At 40.8% G+C, this 22,833-nt stretch overlaps 2 protein-coding genes across 4 annotated transcripts in view; both read left to right on the forward strand.

Annotated features, from left to right (window-relative positions):
* Window positions 1–3,028: 3,028 nt before the first annotated feature.
* Window positions 3,029–10,258, forward strand: lrit3b (leucine-rich repeat, immunoglobulin-like and transmembrane domains 3b). Of its 3 annotated transcripts, XM_054796684.1 has the most exons (6): window positions 3,029–3,232; window positions 5,557–5,931; window positions 6,004–6,089; window positions 7,407–7,696; window positions 7,772–7,838; window positions 8,880–10,257. In XM_054796684.1, the coding sequence occupies exons 1-6, from the start codon at window positions 3,123–3,125 to the stop codon at window positions 9,329–9,331; spliced, it is 1,380 nt and encodes a 459-aa protein (XP_054652659.1). In that variant the 5' UTR covers window positions 3,029–3,122; the 3' UTR covers window positions 9,332–10,257. The 3 variants fall into 3 exon arrangements, with proteins under 3 accessions (XP_054652659.1, XP_054652657.1, XP_054652658.1); XM_054796682.1 differs by having other exon boundaries at window positions 5,557–6,089; window positions 8,880–10,258; XM_054796683.1 differs by having other exon boundaries at window positions 5,557–6,089; window positions 7,407–7,700; window positions 7,772–7,831.
* A 4,212-nt stretch (window positions 10,259–14,470) lies between these two features.
* enpep (glutamyl aminopeptidase) overlaps window positions 14,471–22,833 on the forward strand; it is a 31,625-nt gene continuing 23,262 nt past the window's right edge. The window contains exons 1-8 of the mRNA XM_054797708.1: window positions 14,471–15,102; window positions 15,290–15,443; window positions 17,978–18,112; window positions 18,202–18,322; window positions 18,539–18,693; window positions 21,319–21,432; window positions 21,526–21,660; window positions 21,781–21,846. Of these exons, the coding sequence (XP_054653683.1) occupies window positions 14,471–15,102; window positions 15,290–15,443; window positions 17,978–18,112; window positions 18,202–18,322; window positions 18,539–18,693; window positions 21,319–21,432; window positions 21,526–21,660; window positions 21,781–21,846 (1,512 nt within the window). The remainder of the gene's footprint in view (window positions 15,103–15,289; window positions 15,444–17,977; window positions 18,113–18,201; window positions 18,323–18,538; window positions 18,694–21,318; window positions 21,433–21,525; window positions 21,661–21,780; window positions 21,847–22,833) is intronic.

The following is a 22,833-nucleotide window of genomic DNA, read 5'->3' on the forward strand; positions in this document are numbered from 1 at the left end:
ATGAACGCAAACGTACTGTGTGTGTACGTGGTCGCCCTACAAGCGTCATACCGGAAGGGACTACCTCGAGGTCACGCGGTTGCAATCCAGCAATCGTACCTACCCCTGCTCTCATGTTTTTGGTAGTTAGCAGGGTTGGGTGGATCTATTGAAATACAGTGGTTAACGTCATTGATTCATTCCAGAAGGTCCAGCTCTAACCGAAACGGACGCTAACAGAGTCAATTGATTTGCTTTTGGTTTTACTTGGTTTGAATGCCAAGACACTGGAGAAACGTATTCTCTTGAATTAAAAATTTAAAAAAAAACGCCCCTGCCTTAAAGACAATCGGCGACATCGTATTCACAACACTTTCATTTTGATTTCCACTTTATGACACGCGTTCTCATTATTTGCTGACTATATAATTTAAAGATATTAAAGCTATTTTGAGCTTAAAAGGATTAAGATATAAACCAATACTATCATTTGAATATTGTTGTATTACTTTTACCTTCACTGAAGACGTGATTCTCCGCAACTGCCCCCAAAGATACAATGTGGCAACGAGATCAACTTTTGACAGGAGTTGTTCCTTGAATTCAATAGCGTTTCTCACCTCAATACTGTAACCCAAAATGGAGCCAAAGAAAGTTGCAAGTGCCAGCATTTTGGTAAAAAGGTGAGAAACCCTTGTGAATTCAGGAAATAGCTCATGACAAAACAGGAAGATGGTGTCCGTGTGGTGCCCCGCTGCCACATCGCATCTTTGGGAACAGTATTTTAAATGAAGGTCAAAGTACACCTTAAATGGTCGTTTAACCCTTTCATTCATCATTTATATGCATTTAGAATAGTTTGAAAGAGTAAGAGTTTTGGCTTTTGTTTTGTTATTTTGCACTATTGACTCTCTTTTGCTCAAACAATTTTGATGTAATAGTAATTGTACTATTTTGCTGAAATTGTTAAATTGCCTGTTATAGATGTATTTGTATATTGTTAAATTATTTACAAATAGGTTTGTTATTCTGAATATAAGAATTATTTTAAAAAACACACAAGGCAAAATCATTCAATGATATTGAAAAATATCAGTATTGGTATCGGATCGATACGAAAATTTGCAGTATTGCCCACCCATTGAGGTAAGTGGTCTGCACTGCGCCCTCACCCACTGTGGGCGTTGCAAATATCCGGATACTGGCATCGCAAAGCAAGTTTGCATGCTGTACAGTAGGAATGCACTTGTGCACTCAAAAGGCTGAGTCTAAGTACGGAAGTGCGCGAATTGAGACACAGACACAGTGTTGGTGGCTGTAGTTACAGTTAGCGTAGCCACGCTGTATAATCCACGCAAGATTGCTTTTTAAAGGCTAATATTCAACGGACTAATCTGACATGGTTAGTTTGTTTTTACTCCAGGGAGCAAACCAGGCTTGCCCACCACCTCCCAACAGGGCAAGTTTAACCAACGCAGAGGTGTCTTATGATCTCAAGTAAACAAAGCAGAAGGCAGGAGCTAATCGATGCCGTGGTATATGGCTACACATCCAAGTCTGTTACCGCTGGACAGTTAGCAAGTCGCCTGACAAACTGCGTGCTAAAGCTAACTTCAGAGTCCAGTCGGAAGGTCTTACCCGGTGTCGTTCGTGCTGAACTACCGCCTGCTTCATGCTGTTGACAGGTTGAGGAAGAGTATGCCACCTTCTTTGGTTTTGCAAAGACGTCACAAGGAAATCGCGTCTATAATGTTCGTCGTGTCGAGGCGGAGTTACAACGGACATGACATCCAGTAGTAACTTTCTAGGATGAAAACAGAGATCTGGCTGGCTGATTTGACAGCTCAGTTCTGAACCGCGACCGCCCAGAGAAGAACCTAGTGTTTGTTACTCAGCAGTAGTCTACAGTATACGTGTCCATATGCGCCACCTGCCGGTCAGAATAGTCATTGCAACAGTATTTATGCACAGTAAATCTAGGTGTCCCAAATCCGTAAAAAATATAAAATTAAAATGACAAAAAATAACACTGAAAATTGCTTCAAATCAAAAATCATAATCAAGAATCATTTGTTAATTTATTAACATCTGTCCACTATATACTAATAATACATTAATAATTATATAAATTGTATAAATGATAGATAACACATGTTAAAAAAATGCATAATTTTCATTTTAAAAGTGTCAAATACATAACTAATTTTGGTAATTTTTGTTAAGTATTATCTTATTAATACACTTATTCATTTATCATTAATTTCATCATTAAAAGCACCACATTTGACCATTTTAATGTGTAGTTTGTTCTTTAAACATATTTAACTGCTTGGCATATCTTGACCTATATTAGATTGTTTTTTAGCATATTTCATAAAGAAAGAATAGTGTAGGTCCCAGTAAGTATCGATCCCTGTGTTAGGCCACAATTGATCTATGTGGCCTATAGCCTAGGTTCCTAAAGTGGGGTGCATCATATTATAAGATGCGACACTTAGAAAAAGAGCAGCAAGTCAAATGCATCAAAGATATTTTTATGTTCTGATGAATGAATGAACGAATTTGACTGCCAAGATGGAGGATTATACATCCTAGCTCACCACAAGTTGATCAGACTTTTACAACAAAGTAGCAGAGCTTTTCCTGGAGAGTTTTCCAGTTAATAAAAACATACATACATGGGACAAAGAAGTATTTCAAACACAAATATTTAACAAAAGTGAAATGTCCCTCAATCGAGGTGTACCGTGTGGAAAATCGGTACGCCACTGTACTGAAAAAGACGTTCTGTACAGAAAAATCAGATTGCGAATGCATGTACCGATCTCTTTTACCCATTGTGTTAATAATTGTTTTCACCACTATTACGTTTACTTTTAGCAACTGCTATTATGGTAGTTAACTGTGTACATTCCAGATAATAAAAACACGCCCCTCCTCCGTTGGCTTAGTACGACCCTGATGTTGTGATTTGTTATTCTGTTGGAGCAGTGTGGGATTACATGCTACTTGTAAAGAGTGTAATCCCAGCTAATCTGGGATTCAGTTTCACTCTGCCTTGTAGACACAAACCCAGACTGGACAGGAAAGAGAATATGGAGAGACAAACAGCCTGTGTGAAGACAGGATTTCTTTCATGAAGGATGTATCTGCTGCTCCTTCTTTCCATCCTGCAGCACCCTGTTTTAGAAGTATGCTCCTGCCCATCGTTATGTGCCTGCGCCTATGGAAACTCAGGAACATCCGAACTCAGGTGGAGTGAGACTTCTTTATGCTCTCTGTCATCACGTTCCCTTTTTTTCCAGCTCTAATTAAATACCCATATACATCCATCCATCCATTTTCTATGCCACTTCTCCTCATTAGGGTCGCAGTGGTATGCTGGAGCCTATCCCAGCTGGTTTCGGGTGACAGGCGGGGTACACTCTGGACTGGTCGCCAGTCAATCGCAGGGCACATACAGACTCACATTCATACCTGTGGACAATTTAGAGTCTCCAGTTAACCTAACATGCATGTTTTTGGAATGTACAGTGGTGTGAAAAAGTGTTTGCTCCCTTCCTGATTCCTGATTTTGTCACACTTAAATGTTTCAGATCATCAAACAAATGTAAATATTAGTCAATGACCACACAACTAAACACAAAATGCAGTTTTAAATGAAACCTTTTATGATTAAGTCAGAAAAAAATCCAGACCTACATGGTCCTGTGTGAAAAAGTGATTCCCCCCCCCCCCCCCCCCCCCCGTTAAAACATAACTTAACTGAGATGAAATGAGATCTATGAGTCTGGAAAAAGTTATAAAGCCATTTCTAAAGGTTTGGGACTCCAGCGAACCACAGTGAGAGCCATTATCCATAAATGGAAAAAATATGGAACAGTGGTGACAAGGGCGTAAGTTTGGGTCTACCATTGGGGGGTTAAAATCTTTGCCTGTTTATTTATTTATTGAATTACATTACCGGATAATTAAACATGCTACTGTTTTGCTGGCAAATATAATAAATAAAGAAAATCAACATGTTAATGCAAGTAAGTGCATATTTTTATTAAATCGTAATGATGTGGTTATATTCGGGTATATATTGGCTGGATCTGATTTTTGCGGGGGTCATGACCCCCGTATCCCCCATGCAAATTACGCACTTGCGTGGTGAACCTTCCCAGGAGTGGCTGGCCAACCAAAATGACCCCAAGAGCACAGCAACAACTCATACAAGAGGTCACAAAAGACCCCACAACAACATCCAAAGAACTGCAGGCCTCACTTGCCTCAGTTAAGGTCAGAGTTCATGACTCCACCATAAGAAAGACACTGGGCAAAAACGGCTTGCATGGCAGAGTTCCAAGACCAAAACCGCTGCTGAACAAAAAGAACATTAAGGCTTGTCTCAATTTTGTCAGAAAACATCTTGATGATCCCCAAGACCTTTGGGCAAATACTCTAACAAGACAGAAGTTGTACTTTTTGGAAGGTGTGTGTCCCATTACATCTGGCGTAAAAGTAACGCCGCATTTCAGAAAAAGAACATCATACCAACAGTAAAATATGGTGGTGGTAGTGTGATGGTCTGGGGCTGTTTTGCTGCTTCAGGACCTGGAAGACTTGCTGTGATAAATGGAACCATGAATTCTGCTGTCTACCAAAAACTCCTGAAGGAGAATGTCCGCCCATCTGTTGGTGACCTCAAGCTGAAACCAACTTGGGTTCTGCAGCAGGACAATGATCCAAAACACACCAGCAAGTCCACGTCTAGACATGAAATAACACCCCTTTAGTCATCTTTACACTCCAATTACCCAGTATAGTAGACATACAGTAATAAGAACTTTGGGTGTGTTGCTGTACATGTGTTCCTGTGCTAGGGAGCTGAGTGGGCGGCTCGGACAGGACGTGACTTCAGGGGTTCAGAGTTGAGTTTTAACTTGGTGTGGGTTAACATTATTGTGCCTGTTTTGAGATAATCCAAACCTGCAATAAAAGAGACACTTTAATATTCCCCAAAAGAAATTCACAGTTCCAGCAGCTTGGTAAATTATAGATCCAATAGAAGGCAGGAATGCAGGTGAAACATGAGATTGAAAAAAAATGTAATAAAAAATAATAAATGATAAAAACTAAAATGAGTTTTCTCCGTAGGGTGGCTGGGCTCTCCCTTAGAGATAAGGTGAGAAGCACTGTCATCTGGGAGAAACTCAGAGTAGAAACGCTGCTCCTCTGCACTGAGGAGCCAGATGAGGTGGCTCCGTCATCTGGTCAGGATGCCAAGTAGTGTATCATTTGTCCGTCACTGTAGATATAGGGACAAACACTAGTCTGACTAGGTAGGACAGCGTTAGTTTGTCCTATCTAGTCAGACTAGTGTTTGAGCGTGAACTGAGCGTGAACTGATGAAGCCTGTTCGGATGAGAGATGATATGTCTTCTAAGACAACCTGAACAGTCTGGTTGTGATCGATTCAATGCCTCGAGAATACAATGACCTGGATGAATGGGAATATTCACAGGCATAGAAATAAAATATGAAGTTTATTTTTCACCTCTGCTCTAACAGTTTTGTGATTCCTTTTACTAGGGGGGTGCAATGCAGTGACCCCAGAATCTCAGCTGTTCCCATCAACGTCCCAGCTGACACAGTCAAACTACGTCTCGAAAAGACCCTGATCACCAAGGTGCCCCGGGCAGCCTTCTACAACCTGTCAGAGCTGCTCTTTTTGTGGCTGACCTACAACTCAATCACAACCATCCATCCCAGCAGCTTTGTGAACCTGAAAGCCCTGAGAGAGTTGCGTTTAGATGGAAATCTCCTAACAGCGTTCCCTTGGGAGGGACTTAGGGACATGCCCCGCCTTCACACACTGGGTCTTCACAACAACAGACTATCCAGCCTTCCCTCTCACGCTGCACTCTTTCTCCTCAACATCACCTATCTGGACCTGTCCAGCAACAGGTGTGACCAGCTGGTAAATAATTACCCAACTTGTGTTTCCACTCAGCAAACAAACAGCTCTCCTTTCTTTAGGTTGACCATATTATCTGCGGAACTGTTGGATCTTTGGTTCCCTCTTCCGGATCAAAGAGGAGGATCAGTACAGAGAAGAATTTTGGGTATGAATTTGTAACCTAAATATATTTAAAGCATTTATTTATTTTGTGCTGATTCACAGTTAGGGATGAGTCGGATACACGTTTTAGACGAGCATCCGTTAATGTATTTTTGCCGAGTACGAGCATGAAACGAGTACAGCTCGTCATTATCCGTCATCGTGATGATAGAAAATCCTCGTTGAGTACCTACTTATGTATTGGGTGCATGCAGCAGAGGGCAGTAAATGCTTGTTTAAAGCCAATATGTGAGTGAAGAAGAAGAGATTCAGGAAGTGTTTCCAAGGTTTCCACATATATTACATCCCTACATAAATACAGAATAAATGCTCATCTTATTTCGGACGTTGTGCAGTTGTAAATGTGGGGATTCCTTTGATCTTTGATCGGCTCTACAAAACACTTATCGCATTGGCTGCCTGCATGCTTGAATGATACGCAACCTTCTAGCTAAGCGTATGTAGCTAACATTAGCATCACTCTGTCACAGGTTTTCAAAAATATATGTCATGCTGTTTTGTGGTTGAATACAGCCTATTATTCGTCATTCATATTTAAGCAAAAAAATGGCTAAAATACAAATATGGCATTCAAAGACGCTGTGATGACATGCAGTATTCTACACTGGTCACTGGGTGTCAGTAATGTTACTGTAATGTTCAGTGAGACACACAAGCACCCGACTTGATCCTCGGAACAACAGGCTTTTATTGCAGATTTGGATTTTCAACAACAGACGCACAATAATCCCTAACACAAACTACTATTGTGACTTTAACCCACACCAAGCTAAAACTCAATTCTGAACCCTCAGCGTCACTTCCTGTCCTCCCTCACACAGATCCCCTAGCACCAGGGGAAAACATTCACAGCAACACACACAAGTACGAGTTGTATTTATATCTTAGATGGCTTATTTTTACAGATTATAGCTGCTATATTGGGTAATGTGAATATAAAGGTTACTATGGGGTGTTATTTCATGTCTCCAGGGCTCTAATAATGTTGAAAACCATATTTCGGAACCGAAGATCGTAAACAGGTTTTTAAGGCTCTAAGTATGAAAATACAAAATTTTTAAATAAGGAATCCTACTTTGTGGAAATTCACTTATCACGGTCGGGTCTGGAACCAATTAACCACAATAATCAAGGGGTTACTGTATTGATCTACATTGGCTGCGTTTTAGCATCTTCCATGTACAAAATGGATCGAAGTGCCGCCACCCCCACCCACATCTTTTAATTTTTATGCATGTCGTTACACTCCTAGTTATGCAGTGCATTAAACATACTGTATATTAATCTCCTGGATACCTAGGTCTCCATGACAACCCATGGTTGTGTGACTGCCAGATCTCCTTGGTGGTGTCATTGTCAATGTCCATTGGGAGTCCTGTGGTTCTCATGGACCAGCTGGTTACTTGCAGCAGATCTCTGGGTCAGTCAGGTATGCTGCTGAACAAAGTCGAGCTGCCTCGCTGTATGAGACCCTCCATACAGCCTGCAGCCACCAAAGTCATATCTCCGCTGGGCAGCAACGTTATCCTCCGTTGTGATGCCACTGGCTATCCAACCCCAACTTTGACCTGGGTCAAGACTTCAACCAATGTTGGTGAGACATGCATTAAGGTGTCTATCGAGTGTTTGAACCAAGTCGTATCAGTGTGATGTTTCTTTGTACAGATTGCTGCCATCAGGACATCATCCGGCAGGATGAAGAGCTTCCCAGGATTCTGGAAAGTTGTAAGATGTATTTGGCCTTCCATATCCTTTATTTCTTTGAATGATGCAATATGATAATGATATGCTATATTTTGGTCCCTATTTCCATGGAAGATTAATGTTTTAAATCAGTCAGAGCTTCAACAACAATAGACGAGAATTTTGAACACAGTAATCCCTCGTTTATCACGGTTAATTGGTTCCAGATCCGACTCTGATAAGCGAATTTCCGTGAAGTAGGATTCCTTATTTTTAAATTGAATATTTTCTTAGTTATGGCAGAGAAAACCTGTTTACGGCCTTCTAAATACATTTTTTAACATCGTTAGAGCCATCTAGACGTGAAATATCACCCCATACACACACATATTACCCAATATAGCAGACATAATAACATAACATAAGCCATTTAAGATAAATCGAACCCATGCGTGTCGCAGTAAATGTGTTCCGGATGTTTGGAGGACAGGAAGTGATGTCGGGGGTTCAGAGTTGAGTTTTAGCTTGTCATGGATTACGGCCCGTGTTCTTATTATCATCACTGTTATTCTTATGCTTAGCATGTAATTATTATTGTGCCTGTTGTGAGATAATTTCAACCTGCAATAAAAGCCTGTTGCGATCAAGGCTGGTGTTTGTCTCACCCAACAATTACTGACACCTAGTGACCAATGTAGAAAACTACATTCAAATGAATGCGTCTTAATTCCTTAAGATTTGTATTTTAGTTCATTTAGCCATTTTCATGCTTGAAAATGCTTGATTTAGACAAAAATACATACAATTTGCTTAAATAGGTATATGTTTTGACTAATAATAGGCTGTATATACGAAAAAACGCGGTAGAGTGAAGCTGCGAAAATTGAACCGCGATGTGGAGAGGGCTGACTGTAAACCATTATTTAGGGATACGTCTTCATCAATTAATGAATCAATCAATCTGGGATTCAGCTCAGCTATTCATACTACGTAGGTGGAAGTGTGTGAGTGCGAGGAGTTAAACCCTTAAAATGCTTAGCATAACAACAGTGTGTGCAGATGATTGCTGACAGTGCAACTCCTGTTCTAGGCATGCAGGGATCTCCTCGAGTTGGAGTTCGCTGGTCAATAATCAGCTTGGATGCCTTATCTTACAAGGATGCTGGTGAATACCGTTGCCAAGCTCGGAACATGGCAGGAATAGCTGAAGCACCCATTAAGCTAAAGGTGGTGGGAGTCACACGACTCTCCCGACTGCCGAAGAAGAAGTACCAAAAGACTCCACCAAAGTCATCATCCATCAACAAAAAGCCTAATAGGACTCCGAAGGCTTCTCCCACACCTTTATTGAAGAACAACCAGATACCCCAAATTATTACAGCCCCATTTAAAAAAAACATCACAAAGACAGCCCCTGGTTTTGTTGACAAACGTCTCAATATGAACTCAAAAGGTCCAAAGAAAATGACAAAAAAAACTATCAAGACCATACTTGAGCTATCTGGCAACACAACTGATCCTACTCCAAACACTAAAGTATGACATATCTGCGTAGATTCTCCGTAGGAGACATAGCAAAGGTTGAATCGTGGCAGCTGTACTTCTTATATGCCAATTGTCAAAGTGTCACAGTCTTAGACAGAGTGGACAGTTTGAAAAAGAACGAAAGGAAGCTATCCAGTCAAATAGGAAATTCACTTTTTAAAGAGAAATAGAGGTCTGCATCATCAGCTGTCGCCATCTTGCATCAACGTCCTAACCTCTCTCCTTAAAGGAATGACTCACACCTAGGCCTGGCACGATACAAAATTTTGCTGGATGATAATTGTCCTACAAATTATTGTCGATAAACGATATTATTGTCAATGTTATTTTGAGACCACTTTTTCATTAATGTAATGATAATATATGGTGTCATCATGTGAGTACACCGTATCAAAAGCAATAAACTTTAATAGGGATGTCCGATGTTGGCATTTTTGCCAATAAACGATATGCCGATATTGGCTAACTTTCAATTTCCGATTGCGATATCAACCCATACCAATGTGTGTAAGATCACATCTGTAATCACATCTCTATCTATCTATCTATCTATCAAGTGTACTTCTGTTTCTGGGTCATGAGGTTGTTGTAGCCACTTAGCTATTGCTAAAGAATTGTTGCTTGTTGTTGAATTGAGTGGAGATTAAACTGATTGGTGCCACCTACCTCGACTCCTTTGTCGTTGTGAATCACATCTCCACATTTGGTGACCCTCGACGTGTGTAAAAACGTCGACTCACAACAGAGACAACGAGACCGTGCCTGCGCCGCTACAAGCTAACAAGTTAGCTTGAGCCGGCTCCGCTACAAGCTAACAAATTAGCTAATGTTGATACTCTCTTTGCCGTCACACCCACGCTCGTGGTTTCAACATATCAAGCCCAGTTACGAATGTGAGAAATAACCCAGGACATGATGAAGTATTTTCACCTATTGGCGCCGCTGGATGCCCCCATGACAACAAGTAAGGGAGCCCAAAGGCCTATATATAAATATATATACACAGTATATACGCAGTTTTTTAGTATCAGTTTTTATTATAGGAAAAAACCTGATACCGATATCAACTGATATTACATTTTTATGGACATCCCTGGGATTTAACATTATAACTGGAATGTCAAGAGCTTTAAAATAAAAATAAACAAAAAAAGAAAAAAAACAATGAAAATAAAATGGACTCAGTCTCTTTTAGCAACAATTGCACTTCAATTTAAAACAAATCACTTTTGTTATTGTCTGAAGATTGACAAAAAAAGGAGAAATAACCCAAATACTCTGAAGTTCCCATTGTGTGGCAATGCAGACCATCCATCCATCCATCCATCCATCTTCTTCTGCTTATCCGAGGTCGGGTCGTGGGGACAGCAGCCCAAGCAGGGAAGCCCAAACTTCCTTCTCCCCAGCTACTTCATCCAGGCGGATCCCGAGGCTTTCTCCGGCCAGTTGAGAGCCATGGTCTTTCCAACGTGCCCTGGGTCTTCCTCGAGGCCTCCTACCGGTCGGACTTTCTACTACGAGCTTCTCCCGGATGACAGTGCTTCTCACCTTTTCTCTAAGGGAGATCCCAACCACCCTGCGGAGAAAACTCATTTCGACCGCTTGTACCCGCGATTTTGTCCTTTCAGTCACTACCCAAAGCTCATGACCATAGGTCAGGGTAGGAACGTAGATCGACCTGTAAATTCAGAGCTTTGCCTTTCGGTCCAGCCCCCTTTTCAACAATGCAGATGTCAGCTCATTTGCATATACATTTTCTGTATTCACTTTTAGCAACATTGTGTGTGGAATGCGCTGTTTACGTTTAATGGGGTGTAACATTTTGTCGGAGTATGTTTTGGATACAGCAAAATGCGTTTGGGGCACAATGAGGTGTTAAACTTTGGGAATCACTGAAATATAAGTTCTATATATATAATTATGTATATAGTATAATATAATATAAGTAGAATATAAGTTGAGTGCTTTCTTTATTTACAGGAACAACAGAATGTGTTATACAGTGGAACCTCAGTTAACGTACGCCTCTGTTTTAAAAAAGTGTACCCAAAAACATTGCATCGGTTTGCGTACATTTCCCCCATTTTTCCAGTCCAACTGTGTTTGTAGTGTATTTTTATCACAAAACACCACTTTTGACTTTGTGTAAGTGTGGAAACTGAAACTGGCAGTCATTGTCCCCCAGCTCTGACGCCCGTCTAAGATGCCCTCAGCGTCATTGGTCAGCTAACTAACACAGTTACACCACAAGTCTCTGAGATTGGTCTGTGATTCATTTCACTTTTATTTACAGGAACAACAGGATATATGAAATAAAATAAAATGCTAAAAATGGAAACTGTTGTCTGGCTTTTTATGAGCACTGTTGGCACACTGTTTAATAAGCCAGTCCCTCTAACAACAATCTACAACTTTCATCATGGAGAAAATCAAAAGGGTTTTGCCTGATCTGTGCACATCTTTGGTTTAAACTCTTGCTATCTCCGCCGAAAATGAATTAATCGGTTTTGCAAAAAAAAAACAAAAAACAATGCTTAAAAATACAAAAAATTCCGGTATATAAACCGCCACCTTTTTCTTACTCTTTGAACCGTGGCTTATACAGTGATGCGGCTAATTTATGGTCTTGTATGCTTAAGAACAGTCATTTTGTGCTTCATGCACACACGGAAAACACAAACAAATGCGTATGATGCAGCATTCAAGTTAAAGGTTCAAGTTTGCCAGTGGATCTTGATACTGATACTGCTCCAGTATCAAAAAATCTAATATCACAAACGGGTTTCGAAAGGCTGGACTACTGCGTGATGAAGCAGACAGCGCAAGATCAAAGGCAAATTTGCCTCGAGACGGAAGTGACGCTGAGAGAGAGACTGACAACTGACAAAAGAGAGAGAGACTGACAACATGTGTGACGAAGGAATTTTGAGGCTGTTCACTTCCGACACTGAAGAAGACGCAGGAGGAAGATGACAGCAATGGGTGATTTTTCTGGTAGGCTACTGTTTAACTAGTCGTGTTACACGCGCTGTTCAAAAACATTTATTTCATTACTTGCATTATTATGATGTATTTCTTTACATTAGTGCTTAATTTGGTAAAAAAAAAAAAAATGCTGACAACAGTTTATGTGTGATGACGATGCGATTCTGGTATGATTGTGCGAGGTCCCATTCAACGCAGCTTGCAGCTTTAAGCAATGTCCACAAGGTCATATTCTAGGTCAAATTTAGTAAACAATGGATGTGTCCATCAGGAGTCCTCATCTACGGTCTGCCCGCGGGCGTCTCGTGATATTTTATTATTCAATTATTTATTTATTTTTTGAAATCTACTTGTTTATTATTTTATTATGATTATCAGCTAATTTATTTTCATCCATCCCAAAAAAATGTAAAAATAAAAAAATAAGAGTGATAAAAACATAAACTGTTACAGTACAACATGGTAACGTTTAAATCAGGGCTGTCAAAAATAGCGCGTTAACTAATATATTTCATTAATTACGTTACATTTTTTGCGTAATTAATGCACGCCTATCATGGCAAGCCACGAAGCGTGGCGAGCCATTATCACGAGACAGACCGCGAGATGCGTTCACTGACACTCGGAACATCACAAGAACATCTTTATTACGCATTGTATGGGTGGTCTAAATAAACAGAAATGCAATGAAAATCAATATGTGGATATTCTTATCACTCACTTTGTAACTCTTAATGAGGAAGTGCAATTTGCTGCATTTAAGTGTGCTCGGAAATCCCATAAAATTCACTCAAAACATGTGAACTCAACTTAAATGACGTGGAGTCTTTGAACGCAGCTCCTCATTGCTCATAAAAACACAGTTAAAAGTGTGTTTATTCAAATATTCTGCGATTAAAGGTAAATAGATTTTCATATATATGTGCCATCTCTTAACTTGATTTAAATTTTAAGTTAATTTGGCACCGCTAATACATACAAAAATACAAATTCAGTAAAAATGGGCATATATCAGACATGCTAATGGTAATTGTTTAAATTATTTTGAGCATGCATACAAGTTACATTGGAATACATCACATAGTACAATTCTCAGTTCTACATGTCCAAAAAGGAGAAGGAAGAAGCAAAGCTTATTTAATCCTACCCCTCATCCGTTTCACATCAATTGCAATACATTTGTTCACTTCCTGTATTCCAAATGTACTCTTTGCTAGTTTAAAATACATAGGAAAATGATATGATGAGGTAATATAAGGTAACATACTGTGACATGGTGATTAATCATGATTAGTTCATTTGAAAACAAATAGAAACAGTAAACCGTGACAAAAGATGCTGCAGGTGAACGAGGAAAGAGGAAAAAGGAATAAAAGGAAGAATTTGAGTGGTCATATGACACGCTGTAAACTGCATAGAAAGAGTCATGACCTTGACTATTGCTTTTCCTAAAGAGTGGATGCAATACAAATAAATCCCATCCAAAGTTCAGGAATGAGATAAGACTCAGAAGCTGTCTTGGGACTTGGGTTCATGAATGGGTGAATGTGTTGGAAATGCCCAAATATCTTCCATGTCAAAAATAACTTAAAAACAAGCTATGATTGCAGTTCAGGTGGATATACCGTACTTACTAAATACTATTTACTTTGTGCTCCTTCACTGAAAAAAAGTTGATATATTTACAAAGTTAAAAAAACAGAGAAAATGGGAAAAAAAGGGATAAAAATGATCAAGTTCGTACAAACGTCTTTGCATATCTTTACAAAATATCAAAATGGCCCATGAATCCTGTCATTATTCAGTATGTGGCTCGTGGTGGAAAAGGTTTGGACACCTCTACCGTAAGATGTAAGTGCTCAGCAGTTTTTCAGTAAAGCCACACATACTGTAGTTGAAGTTCAGCTTTTGACTGACTGACTGATTGCTGATTTACAGGAGGGGGCGTGCTTATTGCTACGAGGCGCGAGTCTTGCCACGAAAGGATTGCTTTCCCTCTCTTTCGTTGTCCCCACCCCTAAGCACCACAGAGGCCAGCTTTGGACCAGCTCACACAGCTAATATACACACTCTGGGAGCCTCAGCCTTCAGTTGCAACCTCAGGGTTTTTACCTGGAGAAATTCTGCCCAATTGATACATTTGAGCTTCTGATGGCTGTGGACAACATGGACTTGGAGCAGGAGAAGAAGCGCTACTGCATACGTGGAAAGCATGTTGTCATCATCTGTGTGACAGTTGTGGTCTGTTCTTTAGCAGTGGGTCTTGGCGTGGGCCTCTCTGGGTCTGAAACCACCACAACCCCTGTCCATTCTACGCCAGCTCCCACGGCAGAACCTACACAGACGCCTGAACCTGGTAGGGGCCCCTGCAAACCTTCCAGTGACATCAACGGGGACTGGAAGAATTTCCGCCTACCCAGCTATGTGAAACCCATTCACTATGACTTGCTGCTGGAACCAGACCTCGTTGATGACACCTACACGGGCACTGTGGAGATCCATGTGGAAGTCAGCAAGCCCACCCGCCACCTGTGGCTCCATATCAGGAATACATTTGTCAGCGAGAAGCCCAGGCTAAAATTGCTAGATGGGCATGGGCGCCAGATGCATGTGTCAGTCAAGAGCTGCTTTGAATATACACATCACGAGTATGTGGTGGTGGAGGCCACAGAGGAGCTGCCTGTCACCAACCCTGGAGAGATATATGTGCTCAGTTTGGACTTCCAAGGGTGGCTGAATGGCTCTGTGGTGGGGTTTTACAGAGTCATTTACATAGAAAAAGGAGAACTCAAGTAAGTTCTTCAATTCCCTTGTGTTATGTGTTATATATTTGAAATAGTAGAATGATTGGATTTATTTCATATATTTTACAACCTGACACACTCACTCACTGAGTGGAAATACTCAGATTTAGACTTAAAATTAGTTTTGGAGGGACAAGTTGCAGTGTCTGGACTCATCTGTCATTCATGGAATTCACAGAAAGGTTGCGGCAACCGATCACGAGCCAACAGACGCCCGCAAATCATTTCCCTGCTTTGATGAACCCAACCAAAAGGCCACGTTTAAAATCTCCATCGTTCACGACGCAGCCTATGGCGCTCTGTCCAACATGCCACCTGAGGTAGGTTTTACATATACAATGTTTGAAAAAAACCCATCATCAATTGATAAAGGATCGTTAAAAGTGGCAAAAGATTAGAAATGAATGTGTAACCAGCCTGCTTCACACAGCACTATGACGCTTTCCTTTGGATCGCAGATGATAGCAGAAATACACTCCTGATCAAAATTTTAAGATCTGTTGAAAAATTGCAAGAATTTGCATTTTGGAGATCAGGAAGATCCGGGTTCGAATCTCAGTTGGGCATTTCTGTGTGGAGTTTGCATGTTCTCTCCGGGTACTCCACTTTCCAAAAACATGCATGTTAGGTTAATTGGTGACTCTAAATTGTCCATAGGTATGAATGTGAGCGTGAATGGTTGTTTGTCTAAATGTGCCCTTTGATTGGCTGGCGACCAGTCCAGGGTGTACCCCGCCTCTCGCCTGAAGTCAGCTGGGATGCCAGCATACCCACTACCCTAGTGAGGATAATCCATAGAAGATGGATGGATGATCTTAGGGAGGTTCTCAGTAGACCTTCAACATACAAAAGAAGAAAGGTGTGTTAATATCATACACTAGTTTAATACGCTCGTATCGATCAAAATTTGTATTGACGCGCCGACCCCTACATTCAAGCCTGAACCTTTTAAGCTAAAAGTAAGCTTCCAGAAAATATAAGCATGTTTCACCAATCCTATGCTGAGAAACTCATTCTTTGTGAATCATGATGATTGCCATATAGGTTTCATTGTTGCTCATGCACACCCTGCCGTCATGTGCTCCTTATTTTGGAGATTGATTTAAAGGGTTCTAGTTTCAAGCTGCCCTGCTAGACATCTGTTTAAAGCTGTGGACTTCATTTCTGTCCAAAGTCCAAGGCTTCCAGAATGGGAAAATCTGATAACGCCGCCTTGTCGTTGCCGTGCGGACAAACAAACCACTTCTTTCTGAAAATGATGAGAGGTTGTGTACTACTGCCAAAAAGCCAACGAAATATCTGAATATTTCGACTGGCATGACTCCCAATGGACAATCTCTGGATATTTTTGTGGGTCTTATACTCAAAAGTGACTCGCAAAAGTGCTTTGGTGCCTCATTTAACGTCATTAATCAGTTCCGGAAGGTCTGACTCAAACCAAAACAGACTCTAACCAAAGCAAATTTTATAATGCAAAATAACGTAAACCCAATTAATCCATTCCGGACACCCAAAAATTTGAACACAAAACACATTTCATAGACAATAATTATTGTTTTACATGCAGAAAATGATGCAAAAAATAATTACAAATGACAAACAAATGGACAACTTAACATTTAACATCACCTTTACCTAGTTTTTTTTGGAACCCCCCCACAAATCCATGAATTAACAAAATAACAACCACAATTAGCAAAAATGTAAAAATTATATCAAACTAAATATGTACATTGCCGTTTAATATAGAAAATGTTTGACTCCTTCTGCTGTGAACATACAAAAAAAAATTGGAATGCTTATGTTTTGTTGTTGGAACCAGAAATGAGTGTTGTGGTCACGGTCACTCTCGATGTGACGCCGGGTTGACAGACTGTTAACGTGGGAACCGGGGTAGATGTGTGTGCGTGCAGCCTATAACAGAGCCACTCCTGTCACATTTACATACCTCTGAAATGATGATGGTCTTCTCTTGAAGCCGTAAAATTCTGCGGTCTTGCACCCTTGTCTCGGTGAAGTCCATCACCTTTCTCTTTTGTGCGGTCCATGTTTGTTACGTTGTGTAACTGTGATATAAGCAAACGCTGTTGCCCTAAAATGCCGTCCGCTTTCCCCAACGCATTGTGCGATCATGTGCAAGTATTGTGAGATTTCTTCTTCAGCACGTGATCCAAGATGCCGCTGTAAACAAACCGGACGGTATTTTGGATGCTAAACAAGCGGGCAAAAGCAAGCCAAGGCAAAATTTTTGCAAAAATTTGGGATGTTAACTGAAAAACGCGCCATCCGGGGCGGACGTTCACCGAGGTACCACAGTAATTCCACTTCGTTGTCAGGTCCAGGCAAGCGGAAGACGACGGACCTTATGCGCATGTGTTCTTTCTTCATCTATGCCTGTGGTGTATCACGTGGTTGTGCCTGTGTGTCTGTTTACGGCGCCATATGTAGGTGTGCCTTATGTATTACACCGTTTTCACGCAGTGATCCATTCCCGTGTGGATGTGAGTACTTACTGGACGCAAGTTTTTTTTCAATCCGCAAAAAAAACAACAAAAACAGCAGCGCCCACGTGTGGACAGGACCTTAGGGAGCCGAAAGTACAGGCTCCCTTAGAAGAGCCAAAATCCCCATCACTCACGGGCATCCCTCAAGTCTGTGCAGGGATGGCTGGGTCTTTCAACAAGACAACGCCATCCACTGCAAAAAATGCAAAGAAGGACCAGAGAGTACACTGTGAATACTAACAGCAGAACCAATCTCTTGCCTCTTTTTGGGGGGTTGGGGAATGTAGCCAACGTCTCAGACTGAGTGACATGCACATTAGCCTCATTAGTCTTTTCCACTGTCCCCTCAGAGTGCACCAGAACGACTATCTGGCAACAAAATGAGAACCTCCTTCCAGAAGTCCATTCCAATGAGTACCTATTTGGTATGTTTTGCTGTGCACCAGTTCGGTCATGTGGAAAGAATATCTGCCCGAGGAATTCCTGTGAGTTTACCACAAATGGCATTACTTCGCAAACATTTGTCGATGGCTTGATAATAGGGATTTACAGATTATTGCCTTCATCTTTCTAGCTGAGAATCTACGCCCAGCCAAGTCAGTTATCAACTGCAACATATGCAGCGGACACAACCAAGGTCATTTTTGATTACTTTGAGGACTACTTCAATATGACCTACTCCATCTCAAAACTCGGTATGTTAAATACCCGAATACCGTCTGCATGAGGAAACACCGCATCTCTCTTGTCATCTGGCCATGTGGTTTACGTGCCTGTAGTCACTCAAGATATGATGTTATTGTCAATCACTAATCACCACTTCCTGAAAAGTTGTATAACATTTTGAAAGCAATTGCTTCAATGGATTGTGCAGTACAGTATGTAGATCTGTGTATTTGTGTTTTATCTAGACAAGATAGCCATCCCTGACTTTGGAACTGGTGCAATGGAGAACTGGGGCCTCATCACCTACAGGGAGACCAACTTGCTGTATGATGAGAACCAGTCGTCCTCCTACAATAAGCAGCGAGTTGCCAGTGTTATTGCACATGAACTCGTTCACCAGGTAATGGCTCTTAATTTGACAGGAAATTGGTGTAATTTTGATAGAAATATCAGATTGATATCTATCCATGGCAAACGTTAGCAAGGAAAGGGTTTTTTTTTTAATTATTTGTCAGGGTTATGTTAAAGGAAAACTGCACTTTTAAAAAAAAAAAAAATTGCACAATCCTCATGTGAGACAAGAACACGCATATTTTCCTTTTTTGTGTGATCTAGGTAGCCACCTCTGGATGGCAGTTATTCACTAACAATGCAGATAATGAGGATTCACCTGTTCCACCTATACAGTTCTTTCCAAAAACCATCCAAAAACCGCCAACAATGCGGCATTTACCGTAAATTCTGGACTTGAGCGCACCTGAGTCTAAGCTGCACCCACCAAATTTAAAGAGAATTTTTTTTTGTATGACATGTATATACTTGTTGACAAGCCTCACGTTGTAACATGGGATATTTACACAGAAAGACGCATTATAAACCTAGCAATCCGACCCACGGTCGGTGTTCCCAGCATTACTCGTTAGCACTGATGAGTGAAACGTGACACGTTTTTTTTCATCTGAGTTAACAGCAGTCCAAGAAGAAGCTGTAATAATTCTACTTAAGATTTGTAAGATCAAAACACGATCGCCGCATAAGACTTTATATTAACGTCCACGTTACGACTCTAATTCACAACTTCTTGAATCTGCTGTAGTTCTTTTAGCCATAAATCAGCTGCATCATTGCTGAAGCCGCAGGGTTCAAAGGGTGTGAAAAAAGTAGTGCCTTCTAGTCTGGAATTTACGGTGCATCTAATGACCTGCACATTCACCAAGCTATATCGACATTGTTATCATAGGAGCTAACACAGAGGAACTACTTTTCTGGCGTAATCATATCATGGTGACTTACTCTATGGACAGTTGTCCGTCTGGTCCAGCTGGCCTGGGCGTCCTCTCCAGGTCATTTTGAGTAGGTGGAAAAAATTTCTACCACTGAAGGGTTTGTTTAGCACTAACAATTCTTTGTTCGTTGTGATGCAGTCTCTTGGAGCAGTGTTCTCCTCACCAGATACACAAAGCCTTTCCATCGATGGCAACACTGTGTGCCACTCGATTTTTGTTGGCACAGCATGGAAAGCTCCACACTGGCCACCTCCAAGTCATGCCGGTCCTGACTCTCTCATCCCCCGTCTGCTCTGACATTTCACCCTCAGCTTCTAAAACCTGTAGCTCATTCACCGTATATTCAGGCTCAAAAAGTTAAGGTTAGAAGGCTGTCTAGAACACACGGAAAAGGGAAAGATGTGTGCAAGTGCAGTTTTCCTTTAAAAAGAAGGCATTATCCACTTCTTTTATCTTTATCTTATCTTAGTATATTGTCTGCTTATCATGTAAAAACCTTGATCTGGCAAGTTAATTATCATCGGACAATGCCGAGACTATTGTCACACAGCAGTGGACGCACGTTTGTTATAATCACATGATCACAGACAAGAGTTCAGAGTTGACTTTTATCTATACTTCCTTTGCAGTTCAAGCTTTTTATTGTCTGCGGGTCTTGGAATAAGATAACAGCTATGATAAGGGTGAAGGTTGGAAGCTGTGTCAATAAACTTATATCAAGAGTCCAAAGACATGGGAAGGAGGCATCAGTGGGTCACTTGTAACACAAATATGCACGTGGTGACATCTTAGTTGATCGCCCTCCTAAAGGTTTCTGAGCAGTGAACCCCCAACTTGAGTTATGAAATCAAATAATTTGACTGACGGCTGAAGACATTCAGATGTCCACCTCAAGCTTTCATTACATGATTTATGCAAGTAGAGCTGCAATGATTATTCAATGAATCCATAATTCATCAATTATCCAATTAATCGGCAACTATTTTAGTAATCATGAGTAATGAGTAATCATGTTTTGATTAAAGAATGTAAATATTCGATTTCAGCCTCTGAAATGTGACTATTTTTAAAACAATTTCCTTAGTCATGCATGAAAGCAGACCTTTTATATTTAGATAAGATATTCACACACATCAACTTTGAAGATGGAAAACAGTGATGGACATTTTTTGATATTTCGCGGACCAAACCACAAACTCTTTGTGTTCAGATGAATCAATTAATAAAAATAATGGTTAGTTGCAGCCATAACTGCAAGGATTACAAATCATCGAGTTGTATGATGCATTACCTTTTGAAGGGTGAATCTGTTACAACGAGGCTATCAAATATAACTTAAAAATATTGTGATTATCAATTACACAAATTTTCATCAAATCAAAGAGGCACCACCCTGACAAAGGAAACAGCCAATTCACTGACTATTTTCTTATTTTCTTGTTATTCGTCAGTCTAACAGCTAACAGCTAAATCAATAACAAAAACCACACGTACCAAACGAGAAAAAGTGAAGGGATATCAGAGTTGGTATCACTCACTGTCGTGCAACACAAATACTGTAACAGCATAAATATTTCTCACAAGTTAAATACACGATAATGATCCGAAATGCAAACACAAGAAACTTAATCTACACAGTTTTTACAAAGCGTAAAAACTAAACGCTAAATCTAAAAGTTAAATATACAGTAAATACAAATCTAATGAATCAATCCATTGATTGCCAATCTTTTTTGCAGTGGTTTGGTAATATTGTGACTATGGATTGGTGGGATGACCTCTGGCTCAATGAAGGCTTCGCTAGCTTCTTTGAGTACATTGGTGTCGAGAAAGCCGAGGCCAGCTGGGGTATGGTGAGTTTTACACAGAAAATACCGAAAACCGAAGAAGGCTACTTTAAAGACGTCATTAGATTGACACGGCTGTCTCCTTCATTTGGCCTGCAGAGGGACATCATGCTCATCAGTGATGTCCTCCCTGTTATGGTGGATGATGCCCTCCTCTCGTCCCACCCAATAATTGTGAATGTGTCCACCCCGGCGGAAATCACCTCTGTGTTTGATGCCATTTCATACAGCAAGGTTTGGAAACACTGAAAATCAAATATTTGAGTCTAGATTCTTGAAGTTGAACTTGCTAAAGGCAGACAAACATGTTATTATTACTCAACACACTTTTGATGGTATTTTGATTTTGTCCAGGGAGCATCAATTCTCAGGATGCTGGAGGACTGGATGGGTAAAGACATGTTCAGAGATGGCTGCCGAGTAAGTCGGTTTTCATATTTAACCCATTGACTGCCAGCCTTGTTCAGAGCAGAGAGCTCCATACTGCCAGAGTTTTTGGGCATTTTTCCTGAACTTTCAAGACCCACAGAATATTGAGTTTTAGGACTACATAAACATTGAAACTATCGAAAGAAACTTTCTGCTGGATGTGGGGATGAATCCCTGCTGCTGACTGATCCAGAAGGCAGCCACTTTTCAGAAGAATTAGGGTCGGGTTCTGAGTCACCCGACTCTGAACTGCTTCAGGTGTCAGGCTCAGCTTGTTGCTTCGGCTGCCATTGTCAACTGCTATTGTGTCTACGTCACCTACCTCACCCATGTCACCTCTATCTTTCTCGATCGTGTCACTACTAAAGGCAGATCCACCGCCAGACAAGCTCTGTGACAGTGTTAGCTGCCTTTATTTTTTGTCTCCGCTCGATTTCTGCATGTGTTTCGCCATTTTCCTCTCGCAACCCGCAATCGTCTTCTTCATAGACAATCTGCCGCTGCCGGTTGGAGGGAAAGAGAACTGTTGCCCCCTACTGGGACAGAAATACATTGCCTACAAGGTGAATAAGACTTTGATCTGTAGCTCCCGCGAAAAAAGCAAAAGACATCAATAGACGTCTTTGGCAGTCAACGTTACTTTTTGAAAAGACATCAATAGACGTCTTTGGCAGTGAAGTTAATTTACCGTAATTTCCGGACTATAGAACGCACCAGTATTTAAGCCGCATCCACAAAATTTAAAGAGAAAAACAGATTCATTCCTAGATACGCTGCACTGGTCTACAAGCCGCATGTTTCCACGTTGTGACATGGGATATTTAGTACCGTACACAGAAAGATGTTACACACAAAGATTAAACATAAACAGTAGCCCACCAGAACAGTTGCGCTGTCATTGCAGTCTTGATCCTTATCTTTAAAATACCAGACTTGTTGAATGAGCTTGCCATGGAACATGGAACCTGGTCCAGAAAG

Source organism: Dunckerocampus dactyliophorus, chromosome 13 (assembly GCF_027744805.1).
Source record: "Dunckerocampus dactyliophorus isolate RoL2022-P2 chromosome 13, RoL_Ddac_1.1, whole genome shotgun sequence".
In the NCBI taxonomy this organism is placed as follows: domain Eukaryota; kingdom Metazoa; phylum Chordata; class Actinopteri; order Syngnathiformes; family Syngnathidae; genus Dunckerocampus; species Dunckerocampus dactyliophorus.

Coding starts and splice junctions, on each gene's coding strand:
- lrit3b (XM_054796682.1), top strand. CDS start 3,123: ATGTATCTGCTGCTCCTTCTTTCCATCCTGCAGCACCCTGTTTTAGAA. Junction 3,233..5,556: donor TCAGGAACATCCGAACTCAG/GTGGAGTGAGAC, acceptor TCCTTTTACTAG/GGGGGTGCAATGCAGTGACC. Junction 7,697..7,771: donor GGGTCAAGACTTCAACCAAT/GTTGGTGAGACA, acceptor TTCTTTGTACAG/ATTGCTGCCATCAGGACATC.